Source organism: Haliotis asinina, chromosome 1 (assembly GCF_037392515.1).
Source record: "Haliotis asinina isolate JCU_RB_2024 chromosome 1, JCU_Hal_asi_v2, whole genome shotgun sequence".
Classification (NCBI taxonomy): Eukaryota; Metazoa; Mollusca; class Gastropoda; order Lepetellida; family Haliotidae; genus Haliotis; species Haliotis asinina.
Genome location: NC_090280.1, coordinates 32399382 through 32423648, shown reverse-complemented (window position 1 = coordinate 32423648; position 24267 = coordinate 32399382). Strand labels below are relative to the sequence as shown.

General features: G+C 40.9%; 1 protein-coding gene across 2 annotated transcripts in view; it reads left to right on the top strand.

The window, feature by feature from the left end:
* The window catches only part of LOC137290375 (D(4) dopamine receptor-like), a 99169-nt gene that overhangs the window by 33349 nt on the left and 41553 nt on the right, over positions 1-24267 (top strand). For both annotated transcript variants that reach the window (XM_067821278.1, XM_067821268.1), the window contains one exon: positions 21652-22880. In XM_067821278.1, coding sequence (XP_067677379.1) covers positions 22332-22880 — 549 coding nt within the window. In that variant the 5' untranslated portion in view covers positions 21652-22331. The remainder of the gene's footprint in view (positions 1-21651; positions 22881-24267) is intronic.

Genomic DNA, 24267 nt, shown 5'->3' with positions numbered 1-24267 from the left:
GTTTGTCCTACATATCCATGGTGCCGTATGGCCCTGATCGACCATGTTCATTCTTCTCATGAGCTGAATCTCTTTTAACCCTCATTGACCTGCATCTCAAACAACATGCCCAAATCACAGCTGGCACGCCCAACAAGTGGATTAATGAATAGGAAAATAACAGATGTTGCTATGAGCTGGATTATACATAACCACAAATTAACTTTAATGACAGCATTTTATTTCAGTGCCCTGCAATACCTCGTGAAAGTGGTTTTAGTGTTGCAGATAAAAAAAGGGTAATTTGGGGTTTGACACGATATATCAGTCACGCATCTTGATTAACGATATCATGCATGACAAACTGCTACATATGTTTACAAAACAACCAAAGGGCTGTTAGTGAGAAATTATAGAAATGTCAGTAGGTTGCTAGGAAACATGATCGTAAATACTTTACACTGATGGCGATATTATCAGCAAGTTGTTTTACTCACGATCGATGCTAAATGACTTACCTGAAGAGATCTTGTTCACTAATGGCTTAATTTTCTGGTAATTAGGGACGAAACAACAAGAGAGATACGTTTGCACGAGAGTTGAGCTAATGCTTTACATTTCAAAACATTAGTGTACGAAATTAAATTTATACTATTTTCGCAATGAGGATTGATTTTTGGTAGGAGGCGATACTTACGATAATAATGCTACTTTTTATGATAAAAAATATTATGAAAAAAACTTTACATCAGGTTAACACTTTGATGCCAATATTAGAAAAAAGTGAAACATCCCGGTTTATTGAAATACTGTAAGCACGGTATGTATCTCTTTATTATCTCGGGACATCTCGTTACTGTTAAAAGCTTGTAAACACAACACTAGCCTATGTATTCACATCTTGTAATCACAGGGAAAATCTCTGTCTTTTTCTATATGAAGTAGAAGGGATATTATTCTTTAAGATTAAGACGACGTCTCTGAAGAGAACATGTAGTAAACACGTCAGGTATCACTTAAGGTTAACACTGAGTAAACAGAGGGCGTATTTCTTAAAGGTTAACATGGAGTACGGTGTGTATGGAGTTAACATGGGGCATGTCTGTTCAGTATTAGCATGGAGTAAATACAGCATTACAGAAGTAAACACAGGACATGACTGTTTAATATTAGCATGGTGTAAATATAGTTTTACGTTTTAACGTTAACACGAAGTAAACACAGGACATGTCTGTTTAATATTGGCATAGAATAAATACAGTTATTACATATTGATGTTAACACAGGACATGTGTCTTTACGGTTAACACACAGAAAGCACAGTATGTGTCTCTTTAACGTTAAGCCAGAGTAGAAACAGGAGACACCTCCTTAATGTCAGCACAAGGTAAACACAGTAGACATACATCTTTAATGTCAACACGAAGTAAGTGTAGTATGTATCTCTTTAGAAATTAACATGGAACAAACACTGGACATAGTTCTTCAATGCTAACATGGAGTAAAGAAATGCGGCATCACTTAATGTTAACACTGGGCAAACACAGTAGACCTATTTCTTTAAGGTTAACTTGGAGTATGTACAGTATTCATGTTTTCATGTTTTCATGTTTCCACTGAAAAAACAGGAGACATCGCTTTAATGTTAAGACGAAGTTAGCACGGGACATAGCTCTATAATATTAACATGGAGTAAACAAATGTGGTGTCACTTAAGGTTAACACGTGATAAACACGGGGCATATTTCTTTATGGTTAACATGGAGTACGGACAGTGTGTATCTTTTAATGTTAACATGCTGTAAGTACGGTTTGTATCTCGCCGACTAAACACACAACATATGTCTCTCTTTAATTTTTACACGGAGTGAACACGCGATATATACTGTTAGCATGTTGTACACACAGGACACGTGACGACACACAGGAGACAGTTATGACTGTGTTATAACGCGTTATAACACAGGTAACTTCTCTTTAAATGTCTCTTGCAGTCTGATTGGTTTAACAACTAAATGAGATGGAATTTACTTGGACATCTTACTGCGTACGAACATTTTTCTTGATACGTTTCCTTTTTTTCTCTCCATCTTGTTCTGTTTTTATAAAGCAATCAGATTAGCCGGGCACTTCCATTCATTTGAAGATAAGCGTGACAACGCCATGTACCTCGAATTATCATCAGCTGATCAGTACTTGTTATATGTGGGAGGAAGTGGCTCTCTGCTTCAGTTCAAGTCTATCTCACCGGTGTTGATATTCCACCGTACTAAAACACCCCTCAGACACGTCTAATGTAATAAGTCGTTGAATTCTTTATTTATTGCGTGTAAACCCGACGTAAAATCAATGTGAAGTGGGCATTTTCTGGGAGAGAATCCAATGAGAAATGATTTGACAGATTCTTACAAACGTAATGTAATAACACACTAGGAAGGTTTAGACAACCCAAAGTTGAAATAAAATTAGCAAGAGCAAGTTTTCTTGCATAACTCACTTTCCAAATTGGCGTTCAGCATTCAACACCCAATACTTGATGATTTGCAGGGAGAGTATTTCTGGCTCTGAGGACGGCAGGGGTGCATCATCGCTGTAGCGAGTCTGGAAAGCCGAGTCAATCATGCGAGTTCGAGACAAAATTGTTCCAGACAGGCTTCAGCAAATGACTTTGTAGTAGTCTCATTCTTTAGTCGACGGTGACGTTGTGTTGGGACATAGTTTGTGGTCACATGACGGGAAAGGGAAACAATTTCTGATCACGGTGGAACAATGAACGGGGAACAATGAACGGGGAACAGGGGATTTGTTGATTTGTCTTACGATTTTGCACGAATTTTGTGGGATTTTGTGGCATTGCAGGAAAGTAGTATTTGATTATCTGATGTTGCAGAAAAGTAGTATCGAATCACATGATATAGGAAAATAGTATCTGATCATAAGGCATTGTAGGAAAGTATCTGATCACATGTCATTGCAGGAAAGTAGTGCCTGGCCATAAGGCGCTGCAAGAAAATATTGACTGGTTATAGTCGAGGGTATAATCATGTGGGAAACAGTATCTGATTATGACATAACAGGGAAAACGTAATTTAAACATTACAAAGAAACAGTATCTCCTAGGACATGGCAGAACAATAGTATGTGATGCTGGGACATTAGAGGTAAATAGTACTGGGACACAGTGTGTATTCCTTGTAACGGCACAGAAGCAAATAGTATCTATCATACAGCAGTTCAGAGGAATATTGAAGGGTCATGTGACGGATTGGGAAAATGATATCTAATGGTGTTAAACGATGCAAGCAATGTGAGGAAGTAATAAAATATTATACTTACATATCATGGCAAAGAGGGAAAAGAACATTTTCATGACTGGGCAGCGTGGTAGGTACATAGTGCATTACCAGTTGAAGTGGTAGGGAAATAGTATGTGAAAAAGTGACGTGGTAGGGAAATAGAATATGACCAAGTGACGTATTAGGAAAGCATTATATAGCAAAGTGACGTGGTAGGGAAGTAGCACATGACCAAGTGACGTGGTAGGGAATTAGCTCATAACCAAGTGACGCGGGAGGGAGGTACCAATTGACCAAGTGACGTGGTAGGGAAGTAGCACATGACCAACTGACGTAGTGGGGAAGTAGCACATGACCATGTGATGTGGTAGGGAAGTAGCACATGACCAAATGACGTGGTAGGGAAGTAGCACATGACCAAGTGACGCGGGAGGGAGGTAGCAATTGACCAAGTGACGTGTGGAAAATAGTATTTTGACCAAGTGACGTGGTAGTGATGGAGCGTATTACCAAGTAACATTGTACAGAAGTAGCATATTACAACGATACGTTGAAGTGAAATGTTATCAAATTATTTGGACATTTCTAAATGATGACTCTTTCAATTTTAAGATGTTTAACTATTTTTCCATCGACTATTGCAGATGTATGTACACGTTCGTATCCCTCATATATGTATTTAGTTCTTTGAAAAAGATTTTCCTTTTGTCTTCTATCTCTTTTGGTGCATCCTCATCGGTGAAGAATTGTATCAGGTCTCAAACAGTCACACAAATCCAACGTTACTATTGATGTTTGACAGGCCGCAACACACGTCAAGTGTATTGTCAGTCAGTAACAGCATAAAACGTCACTTTTGTATTAACTCAGAATAAAAGTCCTTCTCTACTTTTTACTTCAAAATATCCAACTGTTTCCTAAGATCCAAAATCAAATTTGACGTTTGATTTCAATTTCAAACAAAATTCTCCAAGCATAAATTTCTTTATATGCTTTCCCATAAGTTCCACTGCTGAAGAATCGTTAAAATAGCTTCCTGGTAGATTATAGGATTTCTGGTCATTTGTAACCACACAAATTTTGTTCCAAGAAAAAAGAGAGAGAAAAAAAGACTTCCCTTGCTTGGAGATTAATTCCATTCTTTATTTCTGCTCTTTCTCAAAGTAAATTCATTTTAGATAAACATGTCATTCGACGTTTGCAATGCATTTGGGATAATTACAACCATCCCCTTTGAAATGTCGTACAGGTCGGTGGTACATCTTTCCGATGCCAAATCATAGAGCCACCATTATTGGAATTTCCTTAATCCCCCGCATGTCAGAACTAAGGAACGGAGATGAAGCATGCAGTTTGAGCAAGAACCGGCGGCCAACTTGGCATCGTTGCTAATATCTTTGAGAACTGCGATGGAATAGCGAATGATTTATGGTAGGATTAACCTCTTGATTTGTCTCCAAGGGGTTAGCGGTGATGCAACCAGCCTCGACTTGTGTTTCATAGCAGTGCCTTTATGAAAATATTGACAGGCACATTAACTCGGCATGGTTTTTTAATCGTCTTGTGTGTGTTATGGCGGTAAGCGGAGAGTTACGAGATGTGGTAGAGTCGTGCTGGGGATTAAATTATAGCTGCGGTTGTGTATTGAGAGAATTTGTGCAATTACAAAGGATTGCTCTCTCGTTGTTGATGAATGCAGGTCGGTTTCATCTGGACGGATCGAAGTTGTCAAATTCCAATAATACGAAGTCCGTTATTCGGAAAGCATGTAGTCCGATTCTCATTATTTCGGATTAGTATTCTCATTAATCCGATTTCGTGTTATCATGGATACCGTTGGTCCACAACCTCCTTTGTCCGACAGTAGTCCTATGGAATATTGAGGTATTGCGAGCCAGTTTGAAACTTCAAACACCATCGAGTTGTGTTGAGGTGAACTCACACCTCTTTCAATATTATTCCGGCTTGTGAGTAAGAAAGCCTATTAGTTAAAGCGTTCGCTCGCGACACCGAACACTCACGTTCGATTCCATAAGCGGGTAAATGATTCAAGGCCATTCCTGTTATCAGTCACCGTTTCCAAAAACGGCGTAAAGTCAAACTCACTCACCAACTCCTGAAAATCTTTTTTCTAAACGGCCATTCCAACATTCGATGCTTTCTAAATTTAATGATATCTTAACAATGACTCAAAACGTATACGTATTGACGGATTATCATCGTGTATTGTCCCAGATGCCGCCATGTCACTCGTTAAGCCGGATTGTCCCGTCCGGATAAACGTTGTAACTCGGCATGTCCCATATTTTCGGGATGTCTTTTATATTCGAATTTTATCACATTCGGCCTTGTTTCTCAGTCCGGAGCCTGTTTTTGTCATCGGAGACGGATCACAATGAAACGACGCCACCGTATTACACATTAATTCTACCCTAGGGTCAGCCTAATCCTTCATTCCCTTTTTCATGTGATTTTTATTGTTCGCGTTTATTACGAGGTACTTGACCTCGAGCGGTGAATGGCCACTGCTTTGAGCAGTGACCTGCATTCGTTTTATCAAATACTTTGCATACTAATGACTGTTAAAGGTGACTTTTGTAAGGAAGTACATGCTGCTGTGGTATTATGATCTTGGCAACTTCCGAATGGGGCGCAGTAGGATGAACAGTACAAGTATTGAAAGAGCACTGATCAGTGAGATTTTCATCCAACACTGAGACAGTGACGAGTTATTAGAATAGTAATACCTGTACCGAGATACTAGTGCCACTAGGATTAGAAGAGTATTGAGTATTGAGTACTGATTTCAGTACCAGTTAGAGAGAGTTGTATTAGTATAAAGGTAGACTTTCTAGCATCAAAACATCTTGTACCAGTATAGAAATCCGTATTTCCAGTAAGTTGAGTGAGCGGATATGATACCACTGACACTCTCATCAGTCACTAACTCACTCAGTCACTCAGTCGCTCATTCACTCACCCACTCACCCACGTTCTCACCCATTCGTCCACTCTCTCTCTTTCTCTCTCTCTCTCTCTCTCTCTCTCTCTCTCTCTCTCACTCACACACTCACCACCTCACTCGCATTTAACAACATGTGGTAGATTGCTGCACGATGCGATTTGTCTGTACAGTTGAAATATACATGTGGTTGTATATAGCAGCGACACCTAACTAAGTCTCGTGTGAAATGTCAGCTTGGAACACCTTGTACAATTGTGTCCAGGAAACAGCTGTAATTGAATTTAATCATTTCCGCCGGGACGAAGAGGATTGACATTTTTTCCAGTGGTCCATTTGCATGTACATCACAGCTGGCATCTCGGTGCCCAAAGTGTTGCAGTTCTTGGAAGTTTACCATTTTTGTGAAACCTACGGGCACCGAGTTGGAACTGACAGACATAGAAGCACAATGTGGGCGAGCCGGGATTCGAACCAATGACACTACGCTCATGTTTGTACTGGGCATAGATGTGGACACTGGACTGCATCATCACAGATAATACGGCCACCCGTAACAAAACCCCTACCAACCTACCCATATGAAACTGTATCAATGTACCTTTCTCACTATGAAACCGAATACAGTCATGACTCCTCTGAGAGTCATAAGAAGGTTTGAAGATGAAGGAAAAACATGTTTTATGGATAGTTAACGTCTTCATTGCAATTTGTGCGACGTTTCGGTGGGTAGCTTGCTAACACTGTTATAAACCACTTGCTTGATAACGGTGTTGGTCCGCTTACCGTCGTACTCTTTGCAGCAAAGAAGTTCAAGCACACACAAACAAACATCCAACAAACATCCAACAAACATCCACCTCACCTCCACCATACCACACACACACCCCTAGCTGTAACGGAACGGTTAGACTTATACTGTCCTACACCAGTTGTTTTAATTTGTTTTGATATCGTATCTTTAGTCATATTAATTATGTCCTTCACAAACAAGCAAACAAATAAACATACACACTCACAACTTGGGCTGGAACGATGCATCGCATTATCAATGGATTGCGGTTGCTGAGCCTTCGATTTAGCAATTAATCGATGGTAGAAACCACAAAGTATCAAACGGTCATCGGTATTATATGTGTAACTATCGTTAGTTCAATAATTGACTTTCGTTGATAAATGCGCAGCACAAAGTACAGGAAGCGCCAGATTCATTCACTTTGATTTAGAGTTATCCGCCCTTGTTACCTCTTAAACAAACTTGATCTCGGTTTCTTGTCTGATAATAAAAGAGACTATAACTACTTCAGATTGTTCTTATTTCATATAAAGTATACATTCATTTCGGAAATGACTTCAAACGAAACAATGCAAGTAGAGAAAAAAAATATCGCAATACAGTTGCAATAGTTGTCGCAATAGACTGTCGCTGTTGCAAAGGCAACCCCTACACACCCACCCAGCTGTAAAGTAAGAGAGTCTGCCCGTAGAGCGTAATGTTCGATCCCCCGCCGTTAAAATATGGTATTGCTGGTCTCTGCCTTGTGCTCGGCATTAATGGGCACAAGGACTGGTCGTCTCCGTGTCAGTATAATGTGTGTGAGTGAGGTGTTCATGCTTAACTGCGGCATGGTATCGGAGTGAGATAGCACTTTAAACCCAGCTTATGTTTTGGGTAGTACAAGCAGCCACACATACACACGCATACACATCGTATGAGCGAAATATTCGTATGCTCGACTTTGAAGCACACTTCACCTCCCGTCACCTTGTCTTGGTGCAGCTATAATCATAAGTCACTACTACAAGCACATACACATGCACGCACGCACGCACGCACACACACACACACACACACACTTTTTTCACTTTCATATACGTTCACTCACACTGACACCTACACACAGACACCCACACCAGCACCAACTGCAAAATAGTTGTCTATCCCGACACTATGAAGTGCTCCAGCTAATTCTACAACATCCTACTTTACTGCCATTCATAGTAGTATGATTTACTAAACATTTCCTCGACACAAATATGACATCTTGTAAAGACCACTGTTTATCTTCAAAGGGTACACCACCGCTCGCGGATATATTTCGTTTTATCTCATCACGCGCACGGCATTTTTTTTATCATGCTTTATCATGTTTTATCATGTTCTACCCGTGTTAGAACGTGAATGTATTTTGTGGCGAATCCGGTCGCGGTCCTCTATTAGTTATAAACAAACTGATTCAGATCTAAGGAAACAAGCCCCATCAGCATCAGGAGATGCGCTGCATTAAGCTATTAAATCGTTCCACTACAGAAAGGAACATTTGTGATCAGGCGCTTTCATGTGTAGTTCTTTGTCAGATTAAAAGTAAATTAAAACACAAACAGCCATTATTCGCAGAATCAACATTTGGCATCTGCTGTAATGTGATACTTCTTTTCCTAAAGCTTGTGATTTGTGTTTAAAGTGGTTCCTATTGTTTTTAGTAATTAAGAGATTGAGTTGCCTTGTCGGAGTGTGTTGCTCGTGGGCGGTATTTACTCTGCTTTTTTTTATGGTGAGAGTGACCGAATTTTGGTTTGGCACCGTTTGGAACTGTGGTCTCTATGCCACGACGTGTAACGGTGGATGTGGTGAAGGGCGTTCGCTCTAAGGAGCGTTTTAAGCACCGTGCTGCGTCATCGGTCTCTTGGACAAGAAACAAACAGTGAAATGAAAGTGTGGATCTCGTTACAACAACGTGTCAACGGGCAAGCCTCGTGGTTAAAGGGTCACGCCCATGACCCGGGTTAGATTCCCCACAAGAGTGCAATGTTTGAAGCCCAGTGTTGGTATATCCCGCCGTGATTTGCCGAAAATTTCCTGAAAGCGGCGTAAAAGCATACTCACTCACTTACAATTAGGCCCAACCACCAAAGAATATCTCCGCAGTTCCATATGCCGTGTTATATAAGCTTCGGATTGTTTTGTGTTGTGTTTGTTTGGTTTTTGTTTTGTTTTGCTTTGCTTTGTTTTGTTTTCTAAATCATCTACCCTCGTACCTTTACCATGCAACTTCGTTGCTGCACACCATCAATGTTCCTTATCGACATGTTGGATCGATCTGTTTGGTACGTGTCATATGTCCGAAACTTATTACTATGAAGGACGCCATCTGTTTTTTAATGAAAACGAAACTTTAATTATGACACCTGCTGAAAATCTATATCGCACATCAGACAGAATAAAGGGTTTTCTCGCACATAACAGTTGTTTAATGTTCGATGTTATTTTCTATATTGGCTTTTTTAACAGTCACAACACCAGTAAAGGTTTTTCTCAAGGTCGGTGTGTATTGTTGTTCAGTCTGTACCCTTGGTCACTTTCAACATTGTACTGTTTCTTTGAAAAAAAGATAATGAAATGTTGACCGTTTATGTCCTTTTGACTAGCTAGTTCTATTTGCATCTAACCCGGGGGCATTGGGGTAGTCTTGTGGGTAAAGCGTTCCTCGTCACGCCGAATATCCACGTTAGGTGTGTGAGCCCAGTTTTGGTGTCCCCCGCCGTAATATCCCTGGAATATTGCTAAAAAGGGGCGTGAAACTAAACTACCTCACTCACTTATGTCTCTTTAGCAGTACTGTTTCATTAGCCATATATACGCTTGAGGTTCCGTGTCCTCGGCTTGTCAAGTAACAGGGTCATGTGGTCAGGCTCGCTGACTGGGTTGACACATGTCATCGTATCCTATTTGCGTAGATCGATACTCATGCTGTTGATCACTGGATTGTCTAATCCCGACTCGATTGTTTATAAACTGTTGTCCTACAGTTTGAATATTACTATGCTGTTTTAGATAAACAAACACGAATAACTAAAACAAAAACAATCAAACATCAAGTCAGTCTACCGAATCATATTATTCCTGATTATGTTCACTGGTTTATCAGAACCATTCTCACCTTCTTGGTTCCGCTTAAAATGTCAACGGTGAACGCTAATGTCGTGATGAACCTCCCTCAAACACTAAACTTCGATTAAGTTATAAAAATGCATTTCGAAAACCTAAATGTCAACAACATTGCCAAGCCAACCTGAAACACGTCTAGCCTCAGTCTCCAGAAGTTCTAATAATAAGGGGCTGTGAGTTAGCCTAGTGGCTAAAGCGTTCGCTCGACACCCCGAAGACCCAGGTTCTATTCCCCACTTGGTGTCACCTGCCATGATATTACTGGGATATTGCTAAAAGCTGTGAAAAACCACACTGACTCACTCACTTCACAATAGTATGTGAATATTCTGCATGAAATGTTCACAGGTTGAGAGCATTCTACTGAAGGAAAATTATCCTTGCAGGATTTTTGTGTCCTATTCCTTCACATGGCCACATACAAAACAAGTTGTTCTCAGAGATGAGGAGTTTGTCCATCTTTTGTAGTCGGAGTCGTAAGAACCCGCCGTCGGCTATGAGGAACACAAAACATGCCCTCCTCTGCTGCAATTGTTAATTGTAAAACAAGTACCGCCAATCAATACCTTAGCTTTTTGAATATCCTCAGATATTTTTAATCTCCCGTGCCTTGGGTCATACTCCTTTCAAAGTGGAACAACGAAACTCAATTGCATGCTCTTAGTTGAGCTGCAGTCGTTTTTGTCCTTCCCTTTCTTGGGGTAACGAAATTTATGATTTTACAAACGGAACTAGATCAGAATTTATCAACCTTTTTGAAGACGAAAATAATAGTATAATCGACCCTAGAGCTACGGCGAACTCATGTCGATTTCGTTGAGTTGATTGACAGATCATTGATTTCGCCCCATCTTTTGATCTGAGAAGCTTGCCTCAGAATCGCCAATGACCTTGAGGTGGGAATGTTTCTAGCGTTACAGAGCAACGTTCTCACACCCATGTGTGTTCAACGTCAATATCACAACGATTATCAAAACAAAAAAATCAACTAACACAAGTTTTCTTTTGGTCTTATTTCGTTCATCCCTGTCTCTCGTCTACAGGGGCCAATTGAATTAATAAACGAAGCGAAACTTTTGAAGTGAATTTTATGGAAACATTCTCGATTGTAACTTAAGTAGGAATAGGTTTAAAGAGGTATTTACGAATATCTAAGAACTTTCTGCGTCTTTATTATCATCCGTGAGCTGCTTAAATGGCATGGCGAACATTACCGAACTTCTTGTCTTTAATAACTGTTGCATTTCAAGTACATTTGATACTACACAAAAGAATTTCTGATGTTCCACGTAAACACGTAACGTAGTTAAGATGATTTCCTGAACGTTGTGTCGAGTTTATACAGAGCAAGAACCGATAATTTACTTAAGTTGGACACACGAATGGTATCCTTTTCTATAATTTACAACGACCTGAATTACATTCACTGAAACTGAATACTGGCCTGAGATGCTATAGTGTTATTTAGTTACTGCATCAATAGATAAACTATAGTCAACAGTCTCAGATATAAAAGAAAGCATAAGTGTATCCGGTGTTAGGCGATCGGATCCTCTTGTCACTTTTGCGTTAACTCCAAAGGAGTGTTTCAAATATAGAATGATCTTGTCACCCATAGTGAACCGTGCAGATCCAGGTTAGAACTGATCTTCAGTAAGCTAAGCTATGCTTGTATGAGGCGACAAACGCGATCAGTGGCCTTGGTTGACGTCATCGTTTCCCTGTTGCGTATATCAGTATTCATGCTGGACTGTCTGGTTCAGACAGTTGCCATACAGCTGGAACATTGCTAAGTCAAGACAAGACAGCCAAGTGATTAAGAGCATGAGCATCGATCCACAGAGTTATGATAGGATGACATACACCGCTAATTAGCGAGTTTAACCATCCGATCTCGTTTGTCGCGCCTTACGACAAACATGTACACGACTTAAATGAGTTTTTTTGGGGTTTTTTTCATCTCACAACCATGGAACCTCATATATTAGGTTAAAACTGTTGTTTCGTGTGGCAAAAAGGCACTTATTATCACCATCATCACCATTAATATACGTAGTATATCTTTATACACACTGTCTCCAAAACGCATTGTTCTCCTCCGTCACGATATGGCTGAAATATTGCCGATGTGACGTTAAATATTAACTCACTCACTCATTATTCTCCTACTGCCTAGCCCTCTCTGCTTTAATTCAACCAAGTCTACTTCCTCGGCTTCTGAATCTCCCATCTTACTCGGTGTCCTTTTCAATTCAAATGGGATTATGTGTTACAGTTATAATAATACTTATTCAGGGACACAGCATTTGTGTTATATTTGTTATTGGTATTACGTTTATCACTACTCATCTTGATCGTCGAGATTCACAGTCAACCATCAAAACTCCGAACATTGCTTCTTCAACATTCAAACGGTGACTTGATCATAACGTTACTAATCCGAATCCAGCTATTACCTCTTTCAAATTTACATTTCACTCAGATACTTAATTAAGAAGAGACAAAAACTCCAACAAGACTGACTTGCTATATGGCATGCGAGGCCATTCCCCCCAGCGCGAAATAGGTCCCAATGGTAAACTTCGTAAACGATAAAAAGCTAAAACTAGTCTCAATAACAGTCCTTGTGCCATCACGGATCGGTTTAATACCATGTTCGTGAGTGGTAGCCAGTCCTGGCTATCAAGAACGTGGCACATGCTATCTAACATGCGCTTCTGACTTCCGTCCATCTGAACTGGGCGTCTAATGTCCATATCGGTTGCCCAAAACGCCCGTCAGAGCAATGGGGCGAAGAGCGCGTGATGAACTCGAGTCTAGAATTGGTAAAACATGACTGCCTTGGTCTTCTAGGTGTAATCCCACAGAGCTTGATTTGATTCCGTGTCGCTTTCCTAACATATCCTCGCAGCCTGACTTCCTTGAAATGCCGATTTTCATTCGAAGAACTAACACCGAGTGGTTCTCTTGCACACTTGGCACTAATCTTAGGTACGACCAAAATCCTATGGTGACATTCCTGGATAAAACCCCAGATTCAATTACGTTTCTGCTGGGCGCTGCGGAATTTCTAAGAATAGGGATTGAATTGGTAATAAGAAACAGACTGTCATTTCTTGTCTGTTTTTTTTTTCATACAGCATGGCAGCGAATTGACAGAAATGTACTTTCGACGCGGTGATTATAACGAACCTATTTTGCTCGGTCGTGATAGAATGTTAACTTAACAAAAAACTGACTGCGTTGCTGAGAAGCTTCGTTTTATAGATTGCCCTGGCGTTAGTTTTGAACCTGCGCTCCTTTTACAAAGTTAAGCAGAGCGAGAACCTGTAAATTTTACGACTTTGTCACGGATGATTTGTTTAAGTATTGTTTTACGCCGCAACAATGCATCTTTATTGGAGCAGTTAGTCTGCGGTGGAACCTCGACCGCTCAAATCCAGTGATTGATATAATGATCAAAGTTTCATCCTCTCAGTGCCTTAAAGACATACGCATTAACCAAGCTAGGTCAGTTGCTCGATCTCCTTGGTGGTAAAGGTAGTTGCCGTTACCTTGGCGATTTCTAGATTTCTGTTTGTCAGTTCACGCTACACGACAGAACATGCTGCGCGATCTGTTTGCAAGGGTTAGAAGGAGCTTGGTGTTACAATATACAAGTAATTAGATATTTCAAATAAAAATTATTAATATTTATTTTTATCTCACAATAGACAATGTTCTAGGTAGTGTAAGGCCAATGGATATATTTCCGGTATTCCTTAGGGTCATATACGGATATCGATGCAAATTAGAGAGGTCATACGCAAATACAAGGGACTACTTTCACAGGGTGAACAAACATGGCGTCTTGGGTGTCGGTCGTGACCGTCTTAGCGCCCTTGGCTACGCTACTCTCAGTGTCTTGATCCCATAAAATTCATTTCTGGTCATGATAGATGGAGTTAATTACAAAGCGAAGGTAGAAATTCATAGACTTACGAAGACACCAACGTCAGTTCCCCGACCGACTGTCAGTGTTAGCGAGAGCACAGCACAGGAATCCAGGTGCACAATCTCACGCGACCATTAAAGTATGTTTGTTGTTCTAAAGGTAATTTAAGGTTTCTGAGGTTCCACGCTAGTTTGTTGCTTTTGATCAAACGTACGCTAAGGCTAAGAACTGTGCTTAACAATACGCGCTTAAAGACAAAAACTGAGAACTAGATAACCTAACGAATGATCAGGAGAAATATGTGTCAGGCTTGTGTCATAACGTATTACCACGGATATACCTGTGACGTCATAGACATTCCACGAAGTTAACTTTCATGGTTTGTGGCATTTGAATTTATTTTTTTAGTCTTTTTTAAATTATAAATGAAAGAATGACATTGTATGATACAGAGGTTATCAATTCTTGCTAAAGACAATGATTATTCCTGTCATAGTCTGTGTCATGTGACTATGTCATGGGGATGCAGGAATTAGCCATCCCAAAACACACATAATAACCAATATAGTCCGTTGAATGAGTTGGCCTCAAAATTCTGGACTGGTTTTTGTACTGAGTTCCGCACTAGGACGGAACCCCGTCAGCAGGAAACGAGACTGTTGTGTAATCAATGTTTTGTCATGTTCTATTAAAGTCTGGACTAGCACTATCAAACATACAGGCACATACACACGAATGAACACCCACGTGAACATCCACCAACCAACGTACACACACATATATCCCACACACGCAAACCCTCCCTCACATCCACACACACACAAAAATAGACACACACGCAGACCCAAGAGAATAAAATCTTCTGGGCTACATTTTGATTGATGTAGCAGACAGTCATATCTTAAGACAAGATAACTTTGTTCATGGGACTTAGGTCAGTCTAAAGCAACTTTGATCACTGGATTGTCTGTTTTATCCTCCATTATTTACATACCCCTTCATACAACTGGGGCAATACCACTCCCTCACTCACTAACTCTACCTCGACTGAATCAACACTGATGAGTGACGAAATGTTTCGACTCAATTTCGAATGTGACATGTCTGGATTTTTAAATATCCTGTCCTTATATCATACTAACTGCGTCTCTATTGCAATGAACAGCAACAGTGTCTTGGTCATACATATCGTAACATCGACTTATCCCGACTCGCATTTACAATAACTCGGCATATCTCGAGTCTATGTGGACATCTCGACTGCACTTCGACTTAACGCGTCTTTCTCAAGGTTCAGACAGTGTGTATTCTAATTATATTATGTTGTGATATAAGACTTTTGAATTTCTATCTGTAGTGTTTAAATGTGTCACTTCTGCATTTCGACTAAAGTATTATGATATTAACGTTGTACTGTACTGACACGGATCTCGATCGCTTTTTGGTTGTATTTCAGCATCCTGTACCAACATTTCGTCAAAGTGTCATGATGTTGCTGACTATGCCTTGATATTGCTGAGTATGTCATGATGCTGCTGACTATGTCCTGATGTTCCCTACCATGTCATGATGTTGCTGTGTCATAGTGTTGCTGACTATGTCATGATGTTGCTGTGTCATGGTGTTGCTGACTATGTCATGATGTTGCTGACTATGTCATGGTGATGCTGACTATGTCATAATGCAGCAAACAAAATGACGTTTATCCTAAGAAGGTAGAGGAATAATTGTACCTCGGACGGACTAAGGACCTATGATTAGAGACACAAACACGAAAGCATTAACATATGACACAATTCTACGCCAGTGCCCAAACCCGAGCCGCGTGCTTCCGGCATACGTTTGAGTAAGAGAAACTTCGAATAATAGAGCAATTCATCAGGGGAACATGCTTCAACCTAAGCCATCCATCAATTGATCATATTGATGAAGAATCTGGGCCAGTGACACAGACGGTTGCGCCCGTATCGAGCAAACATCATCTGTTGTTGTCTAGCAGTTGGATCAGTCGGCTCGAACCTCACTTCTGTTTTGGTTCAAGGCCCCGGGTGTGGGGTAGTTCCTTACCTTTTGAAGTCAGGCGATCTGTGAATTAATTCTGTCACACGTCCGTTCGTCATTCACGAGTCGTGAATGTTTAAAATCCGTGTTTCAAAGAAGCACCGAGTGAACCAACATGCAAGAGAGTGAATATAGACAATTGATACTTTCAATGAACGCTCGCCAGGTAAGTGTTCCGAATGTTTTGCGTAGAGACATTATCGCGCCGTGCATTGTTTAACCGCGGCGATTGCCCGGAGACATTCGGAGCTTCTTTGATGTATCATGGTCTGTACCTTTTGTGTTATCATCTTGTTATCCGCATGTGTTTAGTTATGATTCTAATGTTTCCGACAAGTGGAATGGTTGGTAAACATTTGGAATTACTGAGGAAACGACACGATGTTCCTGCACGAAGGAATGCGAGGCTGAAACAAATGTTGATCACTTAATCACAGATTTGTTTCATCCTTCTCAGATTCATGAGTATGGTTGAATGACTGGTATTTGCGGGCACGTCCATCATATTAATTATTGTTATCATGTATACAACATGCAATGTTGTAGTGTTGGCTAACCATTGTGTTACTTTAGTTCAGATCTAGATGTTATTGGCAACATCACGTGTGTTCTCGATGACCCGGGGAAACACTTGTCGTAATAGTGGTGGTATTGGTAGTTGTAGTGGTAGTAGTAATAGTGGTGGTATTGGTAGTTGTAGTGGTAGTAGTAACAATGGTGATAGCACTTGTAGTGGAAGTAGTAATAGTGGTGATAGTAGTTGTAGTGGTAGTAGTAATAGTGGTGATAGTAGTTGTAGTGGTAGTAGTAATAGTGGTGATAGTAGTTGTAGTGGTAGTAGTAATAGTGGTGATAGTAGTTGTAGTGGTAGTAGTAATAGTGGTGATAGTAGTTGTAATGGTAGTAGTAATAGTGGTGATAGTAGTTGTAGTGGAAGTAGTAATAGTGGTGATAGTAGTTGTAATGGTAGTAGTAATAGTGGTGATAGTAGTTGTAGTGGTAGTAGTAATAGTGGTGATAGTAGTTGTAGTGGTAGTAGTAATAGTGGTGATAGTAGTTGTAGTGGTAGTAGTAATAGTGGTGATAGTAGTTGTAGTGGTACTAGTAATAGTGGTGATAGTAGTTGTAATGGTAGTAGTAATAGTGGTGATAGTAGTTGTAGTGGTAGTAGTAATAGTGGTGATAGTAGTTGTAGTGGTAGTAGTAATAGTGGTGATAGTAGTTGTAATGGTAGTAGTAATAGTGGTGATAGTAGTTGTAGTGGTAGTAGTAATAGTGGTGATAGTAGTTGTAGTCGCCATAGTAGAAACTGTGGTAGTAATAGTAATCGTAGTGATTGTGCTAGTAGTAGTAGTAGTAGTAGTAGTAGTAGTAGTAGTAGTAGTAGTAGTAGTAGTAGTAGTAGTAGTAGTCGGAGGTAATGTTGATGTAGCTCTAGTGCTATCTGCAGTGTAGTTGGGGTGTAACAGACCACATCAGAAATACAAGAATTAAGGTGGGAATATGATACAAGCCAGTACTATCCACAAATCCTAGATCCAACCCGAACCAAGAAATGCAGGTGGTAGACATCATACATGATGGTACAGATGGAATCAGCAGCAGCTGTGGTCTGGCCTGGAAAGATACACTGCCTGACAAAAGAACGTTTCACATTAATATTATTATTTTTTTGCGTGCGTGCGTGCGTGCGTGCGTGCGTGCGTGCGTGCGTGCGTGCGTGCGTGTGTTTGTGTTGGGGTGGATGGGGTGGGGGGAGGTTGCCAAGAAATTAAAAAAGCTACAACTAAATGAAATAATTGTTTCAAGATAATGATATTCACATGTCTAATATAATGTTTGAGTTTCCAAGGGGCGGTGGGATAGCCTAGAGGTTCAAGAGCCCTCTCGTCACGCTAATGACCCGGGTTGATTCTCCACATGGAGACAATGTGTGACACCCATTTTCTGGTATTCCCCGCCCAGATATTGTTCGAATATTGATAAATACTATCTCGTAGCGTTTAATTTCCATTTTTAAACCCAGCTCCTCAAGCAACATTTTCTTTTGCCCAGTACTTTAACATGCCATTGAAGGAGCAGATTAAAATTACCGGCACATCAATATATCGGTGACAGCATAAAATTGTGGCACTACATTGTAGTCGCACTGTTGGAGATGATACGGTCGTAGTACACGCAGTGACAGCAGGGCTGGTGAAACAGCTGCACATTTCTTGACAGTTCATCAGTGGAGGCGTCTCCTTGGTGATTGCACCTGGTATTCCGTCATGCCAATGAACCTGTTCAAAGCGTACTATTGAAAATATGGCTTACTTAACTAATGGATCGAACATTTTATATCCAGTTGCCTGGGATTGGTTTGAATAAAAAAGTCATTTGCTCGCGAAAATACCTGAGATATGTTATTCCGCATGACGAGCTGCACGTCCTGGAAAACGTTGTTCTTGTACAAGTGATGTTTGAACAAGGAAAAAAGAAGATACAATTGAATGATAAAAATCATTATTACCCCTTATAACAGAAATTTAAAAAAATGACAAGTAAGTATGTCGGCCATGAACGAGGATACTGCATATTTCAGAGATGATATGAACGAGGATAATGAATTTCGCCATTACGACTTGCCATTTCAAAACTAAATTATGATGAAGCATGGCCTGTATTCGGTTGTCTGCCCTAATGGTGAAAGTGTTTGCTCGTCACCTACATTTTGTCAGTGAACAATACGTGAAGCCCATTGCTGGTGTCCAGTGGCGTGATTTTGATGGAACATTGCTAAAAGTGACGTAAACTCTAACTCTCTCACTCACACATTCTGTATGACAACAAAAAAATGCGTGAACTATCCGATTCACCAAGTGCTAAGTCAATTGCTATTGAGTTTGTCCTCAAAATCATCCGTGCATGAAAAGCTCCATATTGACCTAGGCAATGAGTTGCCTGGCGGTTAAAGCGTTTGAAAAGCCAGGTTCGACTCCACACGTGCGGTGCTGATGTCATCTGCTTGAGGCTGTCGTCTGCTGAGACAGTCGTCTGCTGCCCGTACACAAACGCAACACCATTAGTGATGTCCCCTTCTTGAAATTGTCGGAATACTGATACAAGCGGCATAAAACCACGTGTTATTGTTAACCTTATGGAAAAGTGAGCAAGTGTTTCTAAAAGTACACTCCGTCGCTGTATGGAGCCTGAACACAGTTCTCGTCAGGTGACCTCGTTTGCACATTTATCGGATCGCGATAACACCGCGACGATTATGCCATGATTCTATCCATTACAAATGGCACTTGATGTCGCTGAACTACATCCGCATCACTAATGCTTTGTCCGTACACCTACCATGACATAACTATCGGAACACACCAGGCAATCTCAGGTGGAATTATATGTGCGCATCCATTGACACACGTTTCCGAGTGTCTCCGATCATACATGTGTATTTCGAAACTTGCGCTGACACCCTGTCTCGTATATTTTCCATCAAGACGGACTTTGTGCAGTTCACCCTTGATGTTAAAAAACATAGCGACGTTAGTCATTGGAATTGGGTTAACTTCGTATTTTGTCTGCTTTCCACGTTTTGTATAACATCCTGTTGAAGAGACTGGGAGGGGCGTTCGGGTAGTCTAGAGGTTAAAGCCTTCGCTCGTCAAGTCGTAAACTTGGTTTCGATTCCCCACATGTTTACTGTGTGTGAAGGCCATCTCTGGTGTCCTCCGCTCGGGTATAGATCAAAGCAGCGTATGCTCATTCCTTGTTTGCCTGTTTTCTTTGTGGTGGGATGTAAATACCTGTCGGGCGGGATATTTTATGTCTTATCAGGATAAGGTGAACCAATTATATTTCAGCATTCCGACATAGAGGTAAAAAGGTTGTAACTGGTGCAAGATATAACATGAAACACCATGTCCTATTATCTGATGTACAGATATCGGGTTTCACCTTCTTACGGGAAGTAACGATGTAAGCCGACCGATTCTGATTGATTTATATCCTAATAACACCTTCATTTCAGCCAGAACCTGCTCCGCCGAGATTGCTTCTGATATCGAGTGACAGTTTCTGGCCGTGTCATGTTGCCAGAAAATCTGGATTAAGCTCCCCTCTGGACACAATATGATTCATTTACAAATCATTCGTCCTACTGGGACAATACTTGGGCAGAAAGCACGTAGGCAGTTTACAGATAACATGCATACAGTATCCAGATAATGCACATGTGCAGATTGTATCCAGATATTGTACATGTTCAGACAGTATCCAGATAATGTACTCGTACGGACAGTATCCAGATAATGCACGTGTACAGACAGTATCCAGACAATGTACATGTTCAGACAGTATCCAGACAATGTACATGTTCAGACAGTATCCAGACAATGTACATGTTCAGACAGTATCCAGACAATGTACATGTTCAGACAGTATCCAGACAATGTACATGTACAGGCAGTATCCAGACAGTGTACATGTACAGACAGTATCCAGATATTGTACATCTACAGGCAGTATCCAGACCATGTATATGTACAGACAGTATCCAGATAATGTACATGTACAGAGAGTTTCGAGACAATGTACACGTGCAGACAATTTACAGACAACTAATTTACAGACAACATGCAGACAGTATACAGATATTGTGCAGACAATTTGTGGGCAATTTGTAGACCCCATTCAGATACTAAGAAGACAAATTACAGTCAACATGCAGACAGTATTCAGATAGATTACAGACAGCGTGCACACAGTACATGAACAAATTGCAGAAAAAACTGACAGACAGCATGTGGGAATTTTAGATATTCAGAAAGCATGAGCATGCAGGCATCATGGAGACAACAACATAAAGACAGCAGACACCATATCTGTTGCAGACAGACCGTTTACAAAGAGCATTCAACATAAAAGTTAGCTACTGATAATGTGCAGCCAGCTTACAGAGTGTAAAAAGCGAAATTATTACAGTGTCGTGTCTTTGCAACTCAATGTAGTGCATAATTGAACTGAATAACCTAAAGAAATTTGAACTAAATAATAATCATTTTGTGCCACACTTCTAAATTTTAGAAAGAGCTATCACTACCAACTCTGGATATTTAGAATGATGACTCCTGTATGAACTATTGGTTTGAATAAACAGAGTTGACAGTAGAACAGATTACTGACACAGTCGTGGTGTCCGTGGGGTGGGGAGTCGAGAGAGGGTCGAGTCAGATGGGATGGCTAGGGTTAGCACGTGTAGACGGTGGCATTTATTTCCTGGTGAGCATTGGTGAGGATAAACAGAGGCGACTGTTAAAAAGACTTCAGGTCTAACCAACCACCTTCCTTCGTCGTAGGGCCGTTATGTTATAGAGGATGCTTGCACAGTATGTCACAACATAGAGAAAAATCGATGTGTGCGGCAAGCGGGGCCTAGCCCGCGCTTCTTACATTTCTGATGGTACCTCTGTTGATGTTGCAGGCGATCACTAGATCTGGACGGCAGTAATCTGCTCCTCGTAGCGTCGTGAAGGAGGCGGCAGTTGGATACCTGGCTCCACAAGACCAGTTGCTTTAGGATAACCCGGCGAGGATGGATATTTCTTGAAGCGAAGGATTCACCTGTTAATGGCTTGAAAGAAGCGGTTGAACAAGTTTAGTGATCTCGTGCTTGGCGGTTCGTCCGCCTTGAGTTGTGTGTACGGTCAGCAGACGACTGTCTCAGCAGACGACACAACGGAGCAGACGACAGCCCCAAGCAGACGACATCGGCACAGCCTGCACGTGCTGAATGAATTCTGACCGCGGTGAGGTTTTCGGATGGAAAGTGTAGTTTGATTTTTTTCAAATATTCTCTTACGCTATTTTTTGGATTATATACACAGTTTGGAGTTCCACTTAGAGGATGATTGTGCCCTTCTACTCAAAAGCTTCGAAGTTTACCTCATTGATTTTCTGTAGTGCTGGTGCAGGTTCGTGATAGTAGCTGGAGCAAGAGGAAGTGTAAAGGACGATCGTGTATATCGTGTCTTTGTGTTGATTCCGATCTTTCTCACGGGGAACACGATAGGTTGTTTATGAGGATAGTCGTGGGAGGTATTTCAATGGATTATTCTGTCCCGTAATTCTCATCACCAGTCTATAAGGAAGGCCTGTCTCCCCATGGCTCCTCAGGGACGGAGGTACCTAGCGCAGGGAAGCTTTCAGAACGGAAAGGGTACATTTTTAGGAGAGGGCAGTGAAGGGGACACTTCAAATGACCCACCACCCCCAAGCTCAAGCAGCTGGCCAACTCTTGTTCCACACCTCAATGACTCCGGCCCGAACCATCTCCTGAGCCAGAACGATTCAACTATGCATCTACGGCCCGATACGGACATCTCGACAACGGGATCGTTGTTATCAACTGCAGACTTCTTCGACGAAATAAGTTGGGGGCCTTGGGAGTACCCGTGCGATGCGAATGATTCGTTGTGCTCTTTTAACGTGTCCATCGGAAATAGTACAGCGGGGGACGGAGAGGAGCTGAAATATTGGACTATAGCGTTGATCATTGTGCCACTGTTCACCGTCTTTGGGAACATCCTGGTCGTTCTTAGTGTGGTGAAGGAAAGAAGTTTGAAAACTGTCACCAACTATTTTATATGCTCTCTTGCCGTAGCCGATATAATGGTGGCAGTATGCGTGATGCCGCTTGCTATATATTTAGAGGTAAGTCTTTTTATTTTTTCTGATTATTATAAACAAATGCGTAACTTTGGTGACAACGAAATAGTGTTTTGAAATAGTCCCACTGGTAGCCATCAATATTGTAATTTATCCCATTGCTTGTCCGAAAAATTGACACACACGTACGTTCCGGTGTAACATCCCGGTCAAAGATATAAAGTGAAATTTTCTTTTGAAATGGCCCCACAGGTACTCATAAACATTGCAGTTTGATACTATTGTTTGCCCGAAATACACACACAACATATTTCTTTCTCAGCTGCTCCAATTTTCCAAAGGAAGAGACAATGTTATTTGTGAAATCTTTCACCGAGATGTTCGAAACTAAAATTCCATTCCGATTGCCAACATTATGGCGTTAAGGTATGGTAATTCATGCTTCGAAAGACAATTCTCCATAATTGTTTTAAAATATCAGAAGGTGTCAAAGAAGTTTCGAATGTTGAAAGTTAGGAATATTGATATTAATGAAATTATGTACGTGACTATCTAAAGTTATATTTGTCAAGGAAACAGGATATGAGTCCATTACAAGTCCTACTTAACAGCATCACGCACAGATTTACCGCTGATCATCTCAAGGCAACACTGGATCACAGCGCTCTAAATGGCTTAACACTTCACATTTGAAACACAAGCTTGAACTGGAAACTCAGATTAGTTTGTCGACACTTTATTGTCGAAACTCGAATTAGGTAATGTTATAGCCACCAGTTTCGGTGTCCTCTTTCTAAGTTAATTTGACGCCCTTCATAGTTACTTGAAGAACCCAATTTGACGTTGCACAGCTTTTTCAGTCGATGAAATAAGGTCTGTTTCTGTATTCTGCAGATGTCACGTAATACAGGAGTAAATGTACAGTGACATTTAATCGGTGGTGGCCTGTTATGCAATGTTAATGCTACGAAAGATTTTGTTGTCTTCAGAGGCGTGGGTAGCCTTGAGGCTAGAACGCCGCTCACCTCGCCTAAATCCCGCGTTCTGTTAGCGACGCGTGTAGAGACACTCTTTTGATGTTCTTTGCAGACAGATTCTTGAAACAAATTTCTGACGCTGACTTGGTTGACTAATGTAATATGTTCCCAGTTGGGTAGATAGATCTTCATGCTGTTGATCACTGGATTGTCTGATCCAGACTCGATTAATAAAAGATCACTGCCATATGGCGGGAATATTGCAGAGTGCTTCGTAAAACTAATCTCATACAGTCACTTATTCGATAGTCCAGTAACAAGGCACAAAGTGCCCGTGTAACACCGACCGAAGAAAATTATGTATGATCTTCATACCTATATGTAATTCATCTTGAAGATCCCAGTAAGAATTGATGTTCAGCAACCAATACGTCCCCAAAGATTCGACGGGATCG